We start from the raw sequence: 19,159 nt of genomic DNA, 5'->3' as shown, positions 1-19,159 counted from the left end.
CACAGTTTAGTACTTTATCTTGTCACTGCTCTTACTGTAGCAATTTTTTTTTCTTGTCTTATCACATGTAAGGTACCAGCACTGTGTTCAACTGTCTTATTGTGTTTATATTTTATGCTTTTTATGTGTTTTATGATCTTTTGCTGCAGAAAGAATTTCCTCTTGCAGAACAATTAAGATATGAACAGAACTGAGGAAGCCAGACTTCAGGTACAAACTATTGTCCAGAACATCTTTTTGAATAATTCAGTATTTGATGTTAAGTTGAATAAAATAAAAAAAATAATTTCTGAATAAAAGAAATGAACAAAAAATACTGTTTAAAATGAAAAAAATCTGCATGGATAAGTGTCTTACTAGAGATCACAGCCTGCTCTGTCTGCATGCTGTGTATCTGTATGAATGTTAACCATTTTAAAGTTGTGCATTCAGTTTACCTCTTCTGCCTCTGAGCTGTTGGTCTGACCCGCTCTGGACTCAGAGTTCATCGGGAGTTCACCGTCTCGGCCGTGAGCAATCGGGTCAGTGTGATACTTGGATGCCCACTCCGTGTCCCCCTCCTTCCCCAGCAGGGACCCAGCCTCCAGCGAGCGGCCGACCCACCACAGCCCCATCCTGCCCCCACAGAGCCGTGAAGGCCCCACGGCGAAGCCGCAGGGAAGCAACGTGGAAAGACACGAGGCGAGAGCAGACGGGACGGGGACGGTCTCCATCAACCTGGAAGGAAGAATAAACAGCAGGTTACAGGAGGCAGGATGAAAAGTACATGTAATAAAGTTGTCACAAACTACCAGAAGGTCTGAAACTCACCTAAACACCTTTTATTTTACATCATACTATTGTTTTTTTATAAACTTCAGGGCTGTACCAAATATCATTTTTATGTCTGCATGCCGGCGATAGCTCTAGCTGGAGGCATTATGTTTTTGGGTTGTTCGTCCATCTGTCCATCTGAACGCTGAAACTATCCAGTGTATGAAAGAACAAAAGGAAGAGGTACTTTATTAATTCACATTTATAGATGAGCATTGTTGTTTTAAACAGATGTCAGAGCAAACAGGCTGCCATAGTGGGGCGCTCTGAGCTGGAGATTCAATGCCTTACTCAAGAGTGTTTCAGCAGAGCACAGGAAGTGAACCACCACCTCTTTAGCTACTAGACTGACCCGTGCTGGACACCCTCCTGTCCCAAAGACAAGTCTCTGAGGACTGAGCGACTGCAGTCCATGAGAGGTACATTACTTCTTAAGTTAATGCGCAAAATGTGAGAGAAAAATCAACAGTGTTGGCACCACAGGAGCAATGAAACTGTGGTAATTCACTGTTTTCTTCACTCTCAAGTTCACACTAATGTCCATGAGCCTTTTTTCTCCAATAAAGACAGGTGACAGGAAGTATACAGTTACCTAAACAAGAAGAACAACAGTAGTCTTTTCTACGTCTGTTAAGAAACAAATCAGCCTCTTGTGTGAAGATAACTAAATTCTTATCTGTTTCTCCTAAATCTCCACCTTAAGGAGAAATAAGGAGCAAAAGAATAAATCAATATCGAGCAAGCAGAATTCTTTTGCTGTGTTCACAGGCTTAAAACAGATTGAAACACAGAACTGAGACTTGAATTTGATCACTGAGATATATTTCTGACATATTGCAGGCTCATTTATTAGCCAATCAAGTTTTCTTTTGGAGCCTACTGTTATCTCAAGAGTCACTTATTTCAGACAAATGCAGATGAGTGCGGTGAGAGAGGAGACGGAGCATTTTAACATCTTAAATTAGGATAGGGCTGAGACAAGAGGAAGGCTGTTTCTCAGGAGCTGAATTTAAGAAGTACGAGAAAATGGTCAAAATTTCATGTTGATGTGATATTGGCCTCAATTGTGTCGAGGAGAAATACGCTGAACAACGAGGAGATCTTATTTTGAATGTTTCTGTCCTTTGGGAGAACCTTTTCACAGCAGACATTTTGACTTTTCACAGCAGAAAAAAGCACAGGTGTAATTAATAACATAAATGATGGCTGCATTTCATTCAGGTTCACCACGTCTGGTATTTTTGCAAAGTGGCAGACTTTCATTTCTTACTGCGACACTTGAACAAAGTAGCAGCAATGGTGAATTATCCCAGTGCACAACACATCCTTACTTCACCTAACAGGTGCAAAACATAGGTACCAATTAAGAAATTACCTACAATTAAGTCTAGGTTACTGCAGCTATCATTTATTGTGAATGCATGTATGAATCAGGCTGCTACATCAAGAGGAAACAGAAGTTTAAGTAAGTCAAACTCAGATTTTTTTTTTAAGTCGAAATTACTCAATAAAAATAGTAATATAATGGTCATAACTTCGTGGAGCTGCAGAGGGGTTAGTAGTTAGTAGGGTGCATGCATACTGAATACATTAAGAACAATGTTCAGATGCACACTGCTGCTAAATCCAAATACTGATATTGTTTGATTTTTAATTTCAGTTTTTGAGTTTGTAAAGTGGTTTAACTGAGCTGAGTTCTACTACAGCAATGTATAATATTCAAGTCAAGTCACAGATTTAAGTTAAGCAGTTTATTTAGGCTCTCTCATATCAAACTATATTAATAAATAACCTTGAAGAAGCTGTCTCCTGTCTGTCTGACCTGTAGCTAACGCAGGGAAAATGCATTTGTGGCCAACATCGGTCAACACAGCCGCGTTAGCATGTTAGCTTTAAACTGTTCAGGTGGCTTTAAACTCAATAATATTACCACCGATTGAGCTGTGACGTTGTACTTCATATCGATTAATCACATAATAATGCTATATTTGTTAATGATTGACCAAATCTGACGACAACAGTGTGTTTCGATGTTGTTTCAGCAACCCACTTTAACGGTGCGTTAGCATCGTTAGCTAACTGGCTTCTGTTCGCAAGACACGATTTTAACAATCACTTTAATAATGACGGTAACTGTGTACATACTCCGCACGTGCTCGGTGTTTTGGATTGATTATTTATTCATCATACCACTTTAATTATTCCGATGTAAACTCTGGGAAAGCCATCGTTATCCAGCGAGAAAAGGCACCACCGGAAGTCCGTGTAGTCTGTGGTACAACCGGAAACAGTGTCGGAGCTTTGGTTCCGCAGCTACAAATAACTGGAAAGTGAGGTAGTTAGAGTAATGTCACAAATACAGTTAAGTTGTTTGAGTTTTTAGTCATGAAAATACCTGATATTAATGTTCATGTATTTATATGTGCGTATATATTGAGTATATATTGAGTGTCCGTATTTGTATTTAATTTCAAAATTATATTATAACTTTTATAATATAATATAACTCTATAACTAAAAAAAAGATCAGTATCGTGTTATAACGTAAAAAGTTTATTGTTATAACCACATTTTTACCTGTTACAACAACTTATTGGTGGGGCCTGAATCTGCTCAGCTGTAATTGTGCATATGACAAATAAAGACTTGAACCATCAGAATGAGACTAGTGTCTCAAATAGTGAGATCCTGTGAATGTCCAAACAAAGACGCTGATGATGAGCAGCAACAAGAATCTGTTCCAGAGCAGCTCGGTAAGAAATTTAAATTAAATAAGCTGATTTTTAATCATATAGAAACCATATTTCAAATTGCCACTTGTGTCTGAGTAGGAGGTGTGGTTAATCAGCTCCTGGCATGAATGAAGTTTCTCAGCTTATGCACCTGCAGTAAGCTCTCTGCAAACCTGTGAGTGTCAGGGTTATATTCAAGTTGAATGAACTGGTGATCGGTGAATCGGCACCTGACGATGGGGCTCAAGTCACTTGAGTACAGACGATATGCTGTACTGTAAAAACACTTAGGCCAGGCACAAACACCCATCTACCAGTGGTGGATGAAGTAACTGAAAGCCATCGTTGGGTTAAAAGTCCTTAATATTTACTGTAATTAAGGATTTAAAAACAAAATCCAGAATTACCTCCCCTGTTGTTTTCACTCCTTATTTTAATCAGATGTCAAAAAGTCCAGCAGGGACCATGACATTTAGATGTGGCTGAATATCTTTAACTTTTTACATGTTAAAGATTCTGAAATGACTTAAACAATAAAAATCTGAAAATCCCCCTCACCAGAAATCTACTTTTTTTTCCCTACTTCTCCTTACCTACAGATGTGGGAAACTTGACTGTAACGCGAAAATGCAGTCCATTTGGCAGAAGCAAATGTTTGCATTGTACGTTTCTGCAACTCATGAATACGTTACATTTGTGCATTTCATATGATTCATATCCATGTGTCCATAGTGACGTAATAAATGAGCTGACTTTGTCATCAGGAGGGGATGGTGGATGGTGAGACAAACAACAAAACCGGCTGTGATTTAATTAGTCATTGCTGTTTTTCCAGTGACTTTTTATGCACCAAAGGTGGGTGTTTTGTAGGGACTTGTCACAGTTTTTTCCGAGATGTTGCTGCAGAGGGATGTCGTATGCTGTAAAACCCTGTGAGGCAAACTGTGATTTGTGATATTGGGCTTTATAAATAAAATTGATTGATTGATTGATTGATTTCTTGCTGGGACAGTGGCACGAAGAGCAGATGTTTTTTTTTTTTTTCACCAAGACGTTGCTGCTTTTCCAGCAGGGATTGTGCCTGCAAAACTGGTATTTTAAACCAAAATCTGATCTTTCCTCACTATAACCAAGTGGTTTTTGTGCCTAACCCTAACCACAAATGAACCACAGCATTTTTGAAATGCAATGTTTTAATGTATTCCCTACATAATAACATATGAATGTAACATATCCATGGTTTGCAGATAAGTACAATGCCAACATTTTTCCTGGCGATTGTGTTGGTAGTGAAATTGCTATTTGCAAATTGTTATTGCATAACGTAGTGCTGTAACTTTATTCAGTTATTTGTGTAACCCTTTTCTGGTACATATATACTGCTACATTCTTGACTACTCTTGATTATGGGGATGTATTATATATGAATACACCCTCCCAGTGTTTGCATGCTCTGGACTCTGTGTATCACGGCACATTGAGATTTATTACCAACTGTAAGCCTAAACTCATCTTTCTTGTATGCTTGGGTTGGGGTGGCTCTCTTTAACATCTCATAGACTTTTTCATTGGCATTCTCTTGTTTACAGAGTTATTCTTGTCCTACTTCCAGCATATTTATGTGTGTACATTAAGCAAAAAATTGAAAATGGCTCTGCTTTCTATTCACAGAACATGTTTTTATTGTCTGTACGGAGGGTACGTAGAGTTTGGCACACAAGCATTTATGCATGCTTCTTCTTGTATGTGGAATCTTCTGCAGAAGGACTTTGTTTGTTTGTACACAATCATCTATGTGCCAGCGTCAGGGTGTATCTTAGCTGGTCTTTGCAGTCATGTGTAGTTGAGCTTTTTTGCATTTTATGGTTCACTTATAGAATATATTAACATACTTTTTGGCTTTTCTTTGTTGTAATCTCATTTTGTGTTTTATATTGCATGTTTTATAGCTGCATCATTTTATTTTTGTATTTTTGTTCTTTGCTGCCTGTCTCAACCAGGACACTCTTGAAAAAGAGACTTTTAATCTTCCATCCATCCATTTTCATCCACTTATCCGCGGCCTGGTCGCGGGGCCAGCAGGCCTAGCAAAGCACCCCAGACATCCCTCTCCCCGGCAACACTTTCCATCTCCTCCTGGAGGACCCCAAGGTGTTCCCAGGCCAGACGAGATATGTAATCCCTCCAGCGTGTTCTGGGTCTGCCCTGGGGCCTCCTACCAGTGGGACGTGCCCGGGACACCTCCAGCAGGAGGCGCCCAGGAGGATCCTGATCAGATGTTGAACCACCTCAACTGATTTTTAATCTTGAGAGATGTTTTTCTGGTTAAATGAAGGCCAAATGGAAATATATATTTTAGTTTTGAGGTGCATGTTGAGGTCCAGGTGCCTCTGACACAACAAGTTAGTGTTTCTAATTGGCTGTAATGTGAAGTGGTCTTTTCTCACAGCAAGAAGCACTTAGCAAAGTGTTTTTAAGGTAACAAACATTTTCTGTTTTCTAATTAGTAAGTGCAAAACACGGTGAGAGCAGAGAGAGGCGATTCATCCGGAGGCCCGGGGCGAAGAGGTGAACCGGTGTGTGTGGAGGGTGGGGTGCAGAGGATCCTTAAAAGAACCCTATTCAGCCACAAGGGAACACTGACGCCATACGCTACCCAGCCCGTTGGGCAAATACAAATTTACCGTAATTTTATTATTCCTGTGAGTCAGCGTTGTATCCTATTTACCTCAGAAACACTGAGCTCACTGAGAGGCAGACGGGAGGTGAAAGACCTGCTTGTTGTCTGTACCTGGAACACCTGGGCGGTGACCCTCCTGGAATGATGGAGGAGCGACTGATCTCTGCACTCTGTTGATTACATAAGTTTCTCATAAACATAGCGTCCTCAGGTAAGTTATAGGAAACACCTGAAGCCATCACACAACCAAAGAGTTTTTATTTGGCAATGATTGATGTGAGTACAAACATTCAGAGTTCATTCTGCACTTTGGTTTCATAAAACATCAAACAAGAGGAAGACATCATGTGAGGTACAAATATGTGTTTCTCTTAAATCATATATTATTTATCTGTTTTATATCAGTTTGTTTTGTCCTCAGATTAACATGATGTTTGAATTTGCATTTGAGCTGACAACATTTCAATGATTTGATCTGGTTTAATGTTCAGTATTTCTTATTGTCAACAACAGAAAGGCCAAAACCAACCAAGTGTTTGTCTCTTAATACTTTCTGACTTCCCCGTCTGTTACACTGAAGACACACATCTTTAAGAGCAGGTCACAAATATTTATTTTCTTTTTTTTTTTTTAAAGAGTCTCAGTAATTTCCTCAAACAGCTGCTTGCTGTAGCTTTTATCAAACAAACAGGAGGAAACTCTATTGGGCCTATTTGGTGTCTGCATTTGGTGCTCCAGTGAGTATCTGAGGACGGTGTATGTGGGATTGAGTCAACAGTGTGGGTGTTCCTGGAAATGACAGCCCAGTCGCCAGAAGAAAATGTTGGCATTGTACATTTTTACAAACTAGAATTCCGTTACATTTGCACATTTCATACATATCATATCAACGTTTCTAAAGTGTCATATGTGCTGACTGTCATCAGGAGGTGGAAGGCACAATGGACAGCGTGACACCATTTAGCAGTCACTGCTGTTTTTCCGGCATCTGTTTAGACATCACACATGGGTGTTTAATAGCAATCTGTGACATCGCTGTGTTTCCTGCGAGGATTGTGCCCCCAAACAGGATATTTTGGGCCTCCAGGAAGGGAGCCTGGCTTTGAGGCCAATTTTTGTATTGGCCAAACTGTCAATATGTTCACATGACGTCAGAGAAAATCGATTTATTGTGACTTTTAAACTTTAAAATTTAAACATGTCAGTGTGGGTGTGGTGAATTTGTCACAGTGGGACTAACACACCCAGATCATGTGACTCCTGCATGTATACAGTCAATCAGACCCAAACTGGCCGAGGCGCTCTGAGCATGCTCCACAGTTTCCGCCCCGGGCTTTGACCCGGAAGTCCAATAGCATTAAATGTGTAAGAGAAGAAGAAGCTGGTAACAACATGGAGAAATCTACATCCAGAGCCGTGACTTTTTGGACGGACCAAATGTACAGAGCTGTAAAGTTGTCCACCATGGTAGCAGTTAGCTGCTAGCTAACCGTAGCTAACTTGTTTGTCCATTGTTTGGTCGGTGACGTTGTTGCACCGAAATCTGTGACCGTCGGAATCTGTGACCGCAGGGGGCGATGTTGCACATTGTCTGCGTGTGTGTGGCCATCAACAATGGCAATGGAAAGTAGATAGCCTTAAGGTAGATGTTGTAAATTACTTTTATTATAACAACGTTTTGTGTGATAATGTATTCACAGTTTAATAAATGAGTAAACATCGACATAGGTGTTCTGTTATTGCCTCAATATTTGGACAGATGTATTTTCATTTCAAAGTTCAACTGTAAAGAGCTAGATGCACAGCCATTAGAATATGTGACCTCACTGAATCTGCATAATAATGAGTTTCAACCTCAAAATAACTGTTTTCAATCCTTCTGTCATCCTCTCACATTAATATGGACACATATATTTATATTTGGGATCATCACAGAGACAGAAACACAGAGGTCACATATTCTGATGGCTGTACAGTGGTCACAGATTCCGACGGTCACAGATTTTGGTGCAACAACGTAATAGGTCAACAGGAAAAAGGTCCAATACTAACAAGCTGAAAGGGGGCATATCTCCACCTATCGTAGAGGAGTCGCACATACTTGGCTCAATAAATGGATTCCCCTCCCATGCTTGTATACTGGAACAAGGACAGTAGGCCAGTTAGATGGCAAGCTATAAACGTAGCTCCACTTCACTGTGCATGGACACGTACTGAGTATTATTACAACATCATGTGATGCCTTGTGGCCCAAAAATCATCCATTAATCAGTGGATAAATTCTTTTAAGCATCTCAAACCCTTCAGAATGACTCATTTCATCCAGAAGAATTTTATTCATTTAGTCCGATAACATTTGAAAAGTCTAGAAGAGCCGCACGATTAAATCATTTTTTTGTGATTCAAGTTTTAACGGAGCGTTAAAGCAGAAGTAGCTGGCTTGGCTCACAGAAGTCACAAAAAGCTTTTTTTTTAAACAAGTGCCACCAAAACTTTGTGTTTTAAGCCGAAACTATTCCAGATCAACAAACAAAAAAAATTGGTTGTTTTTAGCCATCTATCAGTTTTCCAGTGGAGACTGTGTCTCCTATCCGTGTATGTAAGGCCAAAACATGATCTGTTCCTGACTGTAACCAAGGGTTTTTTGTGTCTAAACTTAACCACACAATGTCGTTGAAAAATGTTGTGTCTACAGCTGTTACATACTGACGTGCAAATGTAATGTATCTTTGTTTTTCAGAAACAGTGCCAACATATTTTGCGGTGATTGGGTTGGTAACGAAGGAACATCACCCAGTGCAACAGTACGGCTCATTAATGTTTTTTTTAACAACAGTAGAGCTCTATGGCACAGAGGAAGAAGATCTATCAGTCTGTAGATACACACACTACACCTGTTAGATACACACTACATCGTTAATAGATACATTAATTGTAGGTTTGGGTCTTTTAAAGGTGGAGTCAGTGAATTGACCTATGGCTAAGCCCCGCCCTCAGACGCGATCAGCCAATCACAGTGCGTATAGCCATTCCCATACACTGGGACATTCTCTGCCTGGACGTCCATTGAAATGCATTACAGAAAGTCAGTTTTGTTTGGTTTTATGAGCTTTTTCTGAGATTTGAAGTTTAAAAATGGTCAAACGGTGTGCATGGGGTACATGCAACTCTGACACAAGGTATCCTGAGAGGCTGGGCGACCAGGTGTATTTTTTACACTTTAAACCACATCTCAACCGAGAAAAGTGTCTCCTTTGGATAAAGTTGTGTGGTAACGTTAGACCACAACATCAACTCAACGTGAATAAGATTAACAATGATGTCTACATCTGTTCTAAGGTAAGTCAACATTGTGTTTGAGGCAACATATTGTCACTTTGCTGGAAAGAAATATAAAGTTATCTTTAACATCTCTAGCTAACGTTAGCTAAAGTTAGCCTAACGTTAGCTCCTAGCTGCGTTGTTCATCATGTCACCTTGTTTGCTGGGAGTTCATTAGCCTATTTTGTTCTAGTTTTGTACTTTGGTGATCGTACATCATTGTTAGCTGTTGTCCAAAGGGCTCTAGTTAAGCTAACGTTAACTTCTGGAGCTTAGCTTCATTAACTTATCTGTAATGGCAGAGATAACAAAGGTTGGCAAACGTTATGCTGAATGATTCAGTGTAAATACTGTAGCACCAAACTAACGGAGAGACACTCTTGGTAAAGATGGTAAAAAGGCCGTTATCCTTTTCTCATATTCTGAGCCAAAAACCTTAACTTCAGTGGCACTTTAACTTGTTGTCTTTGATGGTGACGGCAACCAGATGCGGTTCACAAGCGTACACTGTGACCTGTAAATTTTGGCTTGTAATTTAAGCTTTTCATCGACCTTCTCAACAATAAAATGATGAATATATCCCTCCAATGCGTAGTTTAGGCCCTTTTGGTTACTTCTCAATGACATCTGATCGTTATGTCTCCAAAAATCATCAGTTGCCTCCTGTGAAATGCCGTGTACTGTGACACCTGCCATAGCGCCGGTCACTGAATGTTGATAGTTTGTCTGAGTGAGTGGAGGGGGGCGTGGCTTAGCCATAGGTCAAATGGCAAGGTAATATCTGTGATGTTACTTCAGTATCATGGTGTATCTCTGTTGGCGACAGTGTGAAAGAGGAAGAGTAGCCAGGTTAGTGTTGTGTAGCTCGCTCCGAGACACATTGTTTGTTTCCCATTTACAGAGCTGGGCTGTGTAATTTTTTCAGCGCACACACAGAACAGACAGCTGGCGGACTTTGGATGAATATCACAGACTGCACCTTTAATGTGATGTGTTGACAATCAGAAAAACAGACCGTTTCTTTAAGTCAGTGAGTGAATGGGGCCACAGCAGACACATGTACAGCGTGTAAATTGAATCTCAGTCTTTGGTTTATCATGCAGCAGGTGACAGCATGTATGAAGAAGGCACAGCCCCCGATACAGCAACTATGATACAAAACAAGTGCACAAATGAAAGCAGTCAACAACAACATCAGGCGTTTCACACTGTAATGTTTTACAGTGAGGTTATTTCCTCTGAGGATACAAACATGAAGCTTCATTAAACTGTCCCACAGACACACTGTGCACCGCACAGCCTCGTGGAAGATGATGACAACTAAAACACACAGAAAACTCAAACCAGCCGACATGACAAACTGAGGGGTCACAAGAAGTTTCACTTGATCGTCTGCAGATTAAATATGAGAAATGGAGTTAGAAGAAGTTTATTCGGCCTGCTGTGTGTCTGATGCTGCTGTCGTCTCATAACAGGACTGAACATTATACTGTATAACAACTACTGGCTCAGTCCAGCAGAGACTCTGTCGCTGTGTGAAGTCAATAAATAAAAGGTTTTGTGTTCACGTTGACCAAAAGTCTCTGCTTTCAACCACTGTAACAGATGCAACCCAGCTGCCCAGAAAAATGCTGGCACTGTACGTTTCTGCAAACCACGTATTAATTTGTTTGTTATTATGTGTCAGGTAAAACTATGTTCCTTTACTTTTAGCCAACGCTTTGGTTAAAAGCATTCGGTTAATGTTAGAAAAAGCTCATGTTTTGTCTTAAAGTACCCATTTTTTAGGACAAAATCCTTCCGGGAAATGCTGCAATGTCTCTGTGAAAAACAACTGCATTTTATGGCACTGTCCCCACTGTAAAAGAACAGCCATGGGTCCCTGAGAAGCACCACCAATTGGTGCCTAATAAACAGCCAAAAACACAGCAATGACTCGCTATGATACATATGAAACCTGCAAACGTATTTTTGGTTTGCAGAAATGTACAATGCCAACTGGGCTGCTCTTGTTTCCAGTCATCTAGGGAGGTTATTTTGACTCAATATAATGGCCAATAAAACCACTTAAGAGGTGTGAAATAATCTTAATCACATCCAATAATCTTAAAGATGGATTCCTCTAGGCGTTTTTCAAATGTCAAAGTTTTAACAGTGTTTCCTGCATTATACAGAAGCTGAGAACGGCTGTGCTTGCAATTACATTTTTCCATTTACATCATTATGGATGTATCATTTTATCCATGCGTCTGTGTGTGTAACAAGCAGAGTGTATGTGTGCTGTGAACCCGCCTCTATAAGAGCTTCTTACTATCTGAATAAAGCGCCTTTTAAATAGCAGGAAAATGCTGCACTGTTCTGACTTTAGATCAGGTTTTTGTTGGTCAATGGTTCAGTCATTTTCTGCTCCTTCAATACAGCAACACACCAACAATGTTCCTGAGCACACCTCATTTTAAGACCTACACGCTTATGGACACACAGATGGCACAAATTCATTTGTTTTTTATACAGCGTGGGTGCTGGCCGTGAAAATGACACCTGTGTTGGTCTGAAACTAGCAATGATGCGCTGTGCTGCGTGTCACTTTGCACTGAGTGTAAGACGGGGCCCTATAAATAATAAGAGGAAACAACCTTTTGTTTTCTCATGATCAGGGGCTGACTATCCTGATTTTTTTTTAAGATAACAAAGCCTGTTTACTCACGATAACAAAATAATTAACTTGTGATTTTGGGATAACGGTATTTACAAGAAAAACAAATTGCAAGCACGGCTGTTCTTGTTTCCTGTAAAGGATTGTCTCGCGCTGTGGAAGTTGTATTTCATGCTGTATTACAGGAAGAAACGACAGAAAACAGCTTCATCTGAAGGAGGAAAAATGATCCTTTTAACTACGCTGACTGATTTCAGAAACCAGCAGGAAGAACTGAAGCCATGGGGCACTGGGATGACTGATGTGAACTTTAAAAACACCAGTAATTTCCTTTACCTTCACCAAAGGAGCATCTCCCCCTGCGGTCAGATATAATGCTAAACTATGCAAACATATAACTTGACGTCTCACACCATAAACCCGTCTGACAGCAGATCCTAACGTGTTAACGTCCACCAACCATCTCCAGCAGACGACAGTGAACCAGACAGATGCTGCCTTCTATAAAACTCATGTGGAACAAACAGTCCCAGCGATGATTTCACCAAACACAATTATATTACAATACACGTGATAAAAACAAACTCAGAGCAATAAAATTATTATATATAATTAAAATATATTATGTGGGACAGGGGGTGGGACCATGACGAAGCCTTCCAACAGTTTAACCCTTCAAATCATCTTCACTAAAATGGAAGATGCATCTCCTTGCTGCTGGCTCCTGGACTCCTGCTGCTCCTCCGCTGTCGTCTTCTTCTGGCTTTCACTGCGGCGAGGGAGAAACACAAAGCGAGTGAGTCAAACCTGTCAGGGAGGTTTTTCTATAAACGCGCCCCAAGGTGAATGAATAACAGGGAGTCCCTGCAGACTCACCGTCTGTACATTCCACCTGAGGTTTCTCCCACTGTCCGTCTGCTTTACAGCGAACCACAGGAGGGTGGCGCTGTGTGAACCCTGGGTTGCACTGATACCTGATGATGGAGTTGACAGGGTATTCCTCCCTCTTGTTACCAAACATGTGGGCATTCTCCACCTCTGGCGGGGAGCCACAGGACACTGAGGACAGAACCAGAAGCCACAGGGCGTCGCATCAAACCATGTGTCCACTGACACGGTATTTTCAGTACAAGGAGCACTGCTGTTATCCAGCCTACATACAGTGGCAGTCTAAGCCATTTTAGTCATATGTGTGACGCCCCTCCCACTGTCTTGTAGGATGTTCTGGCCAACCTCATCAGGCAGGCTGACATGTGAGGGTTGTTGCCTTGATCAAGCTCACCTGGGCCTTCAGGGTATAAAAGCTGCCTCATGTTTTCACCTGCTCTCTCCCTTCCTACAGCTGACATCCACCCTGCATCACTGCTTTTAGGTTTGTACCTTCAACACCTCCACAACACACGTGACACACATCCATGTATGGATGTCATCACTGACTTTGCTGACCTACACACTCCATTGGTTATCTGAGTTCATCTTAGTTTAATAAATTGTGCTTGTTTTAACTAAATCTTTTGTGTGGACTCCCTGCTAATAGACTGACACAGCTTAAAAGCCTTTGTACAGATGTCAGGTGTGAACTAACATACCTGGGCCTTTCTTGCAGGTAAACGGCAGGTGGTAGTTGCAGGGCACGTCGTTCCACTGGCCGTTCTCGTGCCAGATCATCACCACACAGTCTTCTCCAGAGTTGAAGTAATTATCCGGCTGGTTCGGCCTCCAGTTCTCGTATTGCTGAAGAAGAGCAGGAAGTAAAAACATACTTTACTACGAGGTGAACGCAGACACAGAGGACAGGTAAGAGGGACAACAACAACTTTACATTTGGATCGCTTACTGTCTATTACTCTGCCACTTTACCATGTGAAACATACTTTTTATCAAGCTACACCACAGCTACACTTTGTCAGACTTATCCCGTACAACACCATTGATGATACCACCATTTGTTTTTTATTGTCAGTATGTCCGACCAAATCTCAACTACTAATGGAAACATTGCCTTGAAATAAGGTGAGTCCCTGCTCCACTGTTGTGTTCACACCACAAAAACTAGGGAGAATCATAATGCGGAATTTTTTATCTCCTATTTCAGAGACAAAACTGAAACAGTCCTAAAAACTCTTTGGACTGAAAATGCCTGTTGTCAGCTGGTCTAAGAATAGCAAAGTCACTATGATTATGAACGCCTTTAAAAGTCAAGTGTGTAAGATTTAGGGCGATTAAGTGCCATCCTACTTTTTAATTTTTCGGATTCTCTCGTCACTGAGATGCTGCTTAATACGGAGGCTGTGAATGTCCCTATTAGGGCTGCCCTCTAATATTAGACCAAACGTTAGTTAACCAGAAAGGTCATTAGTCGGCAAGATTTCATTGGTCGCTTAGTCACAGGAAAAAAAAAAAGAAAAGAAAAGTGAAAGCTGTGCCTTGTCAAAATAAATCCAAACCTATATGACTGGACCATGTGTGACTTTAATTTGAAAGGACAGACACAGGAAGTGTCCACGCTCAGCAGTCAGACAGGAGTCAGGTTAATTTCCAGGGCTGGTACCTGCGGTTATTCCACAGGCTAGTTAATAACATGTCGGGCAGGAAATCCAAAGTGTGGGATCATTTTGAGAAGGTGAAGGACGAACCCAAGGTGATATGTAAACTCATCTTCATTGGTCGACTACAAACATGACGTATCATCTGAAACATGGAAGTAGCTACATGCCCATTAGCCCACAGCGTCATTAACAGGCGGCTCGCTCAGTGTGTGACGTGCACTTGGAGATAAAATATAGGCCTATATTAATGAAGGTTCATTAGTACGGTTTGTATTTCTCTGTAATGTAGCACAGTGTTAACAATGTTACTGATACTATTCTTTCTCACACCTTCAACTCAAACCACCAAAATATATCATTTCGTCATTACATTCATATCAGAAACATGCAGGAGACTAGTCCACTGATGGACCCTGATGAGGACTGTCGGTCCACTGATGGACCCTGATGAGGACTGTAGGTCCACTGATGGACCCTGATGACGACTGTTGGTCCACTAGGAAAATAGTTAGTCAGGGCGGCAGCTCTAGTCCCTATCTAGAGTCAGTGTTTGGTTTGTCTGTTCTGGGCTACTGAAATTCAAGTTAAACCTGGCTCAGCTTTCGCTGCTCTTGTCATTTAGTTTTATAAACTGCTGTGTCGACTCATCGTTTAATTATTCAAACCGGCCATATATCGACGCCTGAAGTTTCCACCAGTGCTGATTTCATCCAAACACCTTGTATGAAGTCACAGTTTCTTTATGTTCACACACCTGTTTGGTAATTTCGTGGCTTTAAATAAACCCAGGTGGGTGGTGAGGTGCAGCTGAGGTTGTGTTTATGTAAATCAGATGGTGTGGTGCTATTTTGGTGCTTGTTTTGGCATGACAGCGTATTTCACCTGCTCAGACAACCTCTTCTCACAAGTGCTTCCAACATCGTGTATCTAGTGCAAAGTTAAATGCATGTTACTACAGAACAATTAAAGCCCGTGGGGAAAATATTTTGTGTTGATGTTTTTGTGATGGGTCAGTTTCCCTGCTCTATCCACTGAAGAGAATACCCACTGAGAACCGAGGTGAGTGGATCAGGACTTTAGGTCACAACACAACATTGACCTTCACTGTGATCTGCTATTCTATAATACAGTGCTCCAGTGGTTCCCAACCTGAGGGTCAGGTCCACTGATGGGGGTCTAAAATTAGATCTACCGGTCAAGACAACGAGACAGGATGGCAAACAGCGTGTTTCTGCCAGTTTTTTAAAAGAAGCACTGAGTAATCTTATATCTTCACATCCCTGAGGCACAGAAGGATTATGAGGCTACAGGCCGCTGGTGACAGACATGTACGTTTTGCATTTCTTTGTGGTCATTTTGCATCTATTTGTGGTAGTTTTATGTCTTTTTGTGGTCCCCTTATAGCTCTCTGTAGTTGTTTTGGATCTCTTTTTAGTCATTTTATGTCTCTGTAGTCTCTTCCCTTTTCGTTGTTTTGCATCTATTTGTGGTACCTTTGTGCTTTTTTGTGGTCATCTTCTGTATCTAGTTGTTTTGACCTCTTTTTTTTTGTCTCTCTCTTTGTGGTCATTTTTAGAATCTTTGTTGTCATTTGAGCATCTTTGTCGTCGTTATGTATCTAAATGTGGTAGTTTTATGTCTTTTTGTGGTCATTATGTCTCTCCTTAGTTGGTTTGATCTCTTTTTAGTCATTTTGTGTCTGTTTGTAGTCATTCTGTGTCTCTACTCTCTTTTTATGGTTGTTTTGCATCTCTTTGTAGTTGTGTTGTGTGTCTTTGTGTGTCATTTTACATTTCTGTACCATCCAGTATTCATTTCAATGCTCTACTGATGTGTCAGCACAGTTGATATGAATTTACTTGAGTGCAACTCTTGAAAAAAAAATCTAAGTACACACAAAAGTAAGTAAAAGATGTAAAATAAGAAAAGCAAAAACAGTTTACAGACTCAAACATACATATTATGATGAAGATGAAGTCCTAAAGTTCGCTGTACTACCACATTCATTTCTTTTTTAAAGCTCTTGTTGCTGCTGTGTACATACATATAAAGTGCTTGTTGGCTAATACTGCAGGTGTTTGTGCTTCAGAGTTCAGGTAGAGAACAGCCTGAGGATATGTTCTCTACCTGAGGCGAGATGTTGTACATCTGAAACTGGATTCTCCTTTGGGGGGGGGGGGGGGTTGAAGAAGAAGCTAGCAGGGTGAGACAGTCAGACTGTCTGCAACTTACGTCTGGTACGTGATCCTAGAAGCTATGCGTACAGCTCTTCTAACTGTGGGGCTGATGTGTTGTCGTACCACACTGACTGAGAGGGCGAGGAAACTCCGTACTACAGCACTGCAGCAGAGCAGCATCACCTCCTCTGTCACACCGCAGTTTTAAAGTTGGTGCATAAAATAAAGCCTCTGGTGGGTCTTGTTAATTATATGACTGGTGTTGGTCTCCTACTTCACAGTGTGGCACATGGTGGTGCCAAGGAAATGAGAAGTGTCAACACTCCACAATTTGGTCATTGATAACTGGCGGGAGGGACAGCCCCCTCACCTGGTAACAAAAACACATCAACAGAGATCACCATGTTTCTGCTGCAGCCCAGAGCAGACACACCAAACACTGGCTTTAGAAAGGGCCATTCGTCTTTTCACATTTTTGCATTTTTGCAAGTTAAAACCCATCTGAAGAACACTGATTTGTACTTTTACTCATTTAAATCACCTGGTCGGTTTGTTTTGAAGATGACGAGAACTCTGTGGATACTTCGGCTTCTGGTAAAAACCTCCTGAACAACCCTGAGTGAATTCTAACCGGGAGAAGTTTCTGCTGGTTGCAATCTTCACTCCTCACCACTAGATGCCACTAAATCCCCCTAAATCCTGCACACTGAACCTTTACAGGGTTACAAATGAACCAGGTTGCAAACCACCACACTACCCCGTACTATACTTTTATTTCCCCGGCCTGTAACAGGAACAACACACCAGTGTGAAGTCTTCACTCACCAGAGGAGTGCCGTCTGTCCAGCGGAAGTCATTCTCTACTGTCTTATCATTCAGCCCGATCCACTGGTAGTCCTGTGCGTTAGCTGTGGGAGAAAAAGTCTTGAGACTTTATTTTCATCTCTCTCTCACACACACACACACACACACACACGATGCACTCACAGTTGACAAAGTCCTGCTCCTCCGGGGTGATGATGCTGACCAGGTGGGCGTTCAGGTCCCGGCAGCGCTGCTCTGCGTCCAGCCACACCTCTCTGTCAGAGAAGTGCAGGTAGCAGTTCCCCTGAAACTTAGTCCAACCGTCTTCACACTGCTGCTCATCTGCAGCCGCAACACCAGAGAGTCAACATTCATTCACTGTCTGACCTCCCGCACTTTGATCTGAACACATTCAGTATGGTTTAGTATATTTTTCATTTTAAGCCTCTGAAACTACGAATGGGTTGGAAAACTTAAAGCACAGCATCTGATGATGAGAAGCGTTTCTGTATTCTTATCATTCTCTCTGCCGTCTGTATGAGCAGCTGATAAAGTGCTTGATATTGTTCACAACCCATGTAGTGTTTCAGTTGTGCATGTTCAGAGCTCTGAGTCAGTGTATTTTCCCACAGAGATGCTCTCAGTCGGTCTGGCATCCAGCACCAGTCTGACGATGGACAGTGTTTCCATCCTGACGTACAAAACAAACGCTCCAATGCAGATGGAAAATTACACTTAATGCGTCACTTCAGGAGGGAGAGCTGGCCCAACAGTAATGGAATTATGAATTTATATTTTTTTTCCTCTTTTACTGACAGTCAAAGGCTTCATTTATTCATTCATTGCTCCACCTCAATGACTTTATTTAAAGGGTCAGTTCACTCAAATAACTTTCTGTGTGAACACACCTCACAGGGGAACTCCAATATTTTTCAACCTGGACCCTATTTTCCTGTAATTTTGTGTCTAGCTGAGTCATGGGAACAAGAAGACCAGACTCTTAACTGGTGAACTGGGACAGTTGTCAGTTTTGTGAATGTGAGTGTGAATGGTTCTCTGTCAGCACTGTGATAGTCTGGCGACCTGTCCAGGATGTACCCTGCCTCTTGCCCAATGTCAGCTGGGATAGGCTCCAAAAACTGTTGTTCCCACACATCACTTAGACACACAGCATGAAAAGATAGGGTCCAGGTTGAAAAATGCCCTTTAAGAACAGCTGTCATCTTACTGTATAATGACGAAAACTCTGTGTGTGTGTCTGTTCCTCATGAGGAACAAATTTGCCTCAAGAACCCATAACTTCCGCTTATATAGATTTTCCACCATTTTGAATTTTTTGAAAAACACTTCAAATGGATCTCTTCCTAGGAAGTTTGAGCGATCTGCATGAAACTGGGTGAACATAATCTAGGGACCAATATCTAAAG

General features: G+C 41.3%; 3 protein-coding genes across 4 annotated transcripts in view; all 3 read right to left on the bottom strand.

Moving 5' to 3' along the window:
• znf408 (zinc finger protein 408) overlaps window positions 1–3,092 on the bottom strand; it is a 32,036-nt gene extending 28,944 nt beyond the window's left edge. Inside the window, exons 1-3 of one of the 2 annotated variants that reach the window (XM_050049226.1) lie at window positions 3,004–3,077; window positions 811–964; window positions 438–717 (exon numbers count right to left, since the gene is read on the bottom strand). In XM_050049226.1, coding sequence (XP_049905183.1) covers window positions 438–713 — 276 coding nt within the window. In that variant the 5' untranslated portion in view covers window positions 714–717; window positions 811–964; window positions 3,004–3,077. Of the gene's footprint in view, window positions 1–437; window positions 718–810; window positions 965–3,003 lie in introns of both variants that reach the window. The other variant, XM_050049311.1, reaches the window with a different exon arrangement.
• A 9,799-nt stretch (window positions 3,093–12,891) lies between these two features.
• The window catches only part of LOC126396136 (aggrecan core protein-like), a 20,096-nt gene continuing 13,828 nt past the window's right edge, over window positions 12,892–19,159 (bottom strand). Inside the window, exons 15-19 of the mRNA XM_050054003.1 lie at window positions 17,916–18,074; window positions 17,754–17,836; window positions 13,792–13,936; window positions 13,079–13,261; window positions 12,892–12,971 (exon numbers count right to left, since the gene is read on the bottom strand). Coding sequence (XP_049909960.1) covers window positions 12,892–12,971; window positions 13,079–13,261; window positions 13,792–13,936; window positions 17,754–17,836; window positions 17,916–18,074 — 650 coding nt within the window. The remainder of the gene's footprint in view (window positions 12,972–13,078; window positions 13,262–13,791; window positions 13,937–17,753; window positions 17,837–17,915; window positions 18,075–19,159) is intronic.
• The window catches only part of LOC126393455 (CUGBP Elav-like family member 1), a 377,556-nt gene continuing 373,029 nt past the window's right edge, over window positions 14,633–19,159 (bottom strand). Inside the window, exon 15 of the transcript XR_007570281.1 lies at window positions 14,633–15,081. The gene's annotated coding sequence lies outside the window, so the exon portion shown is untranslated. The remainder of the gene's footprint in view (window positions 15,082–19,159) is intronic.

Source organism: Epinephelus moara, chromosome 1 (genome assembly GCF_006386435.1).
Source record: "Epinephelus moara isolate mb chromosome 1, YSFRI_EMoa_1.0, whole genome shotgun sequence".
In the NCBI taxonomy this organism is placed as follows: domain Eukaryota; kingdom Metazoa; phylum Chordata; class Actinopteri; order Perciformes; family Serranidae; genus Epinephelus; species Epinephelus moara.
Note: the sequence above shows the minus strand (reverse complement) of the source record. Positions and strands in the feature narration are given on the sequence as shown.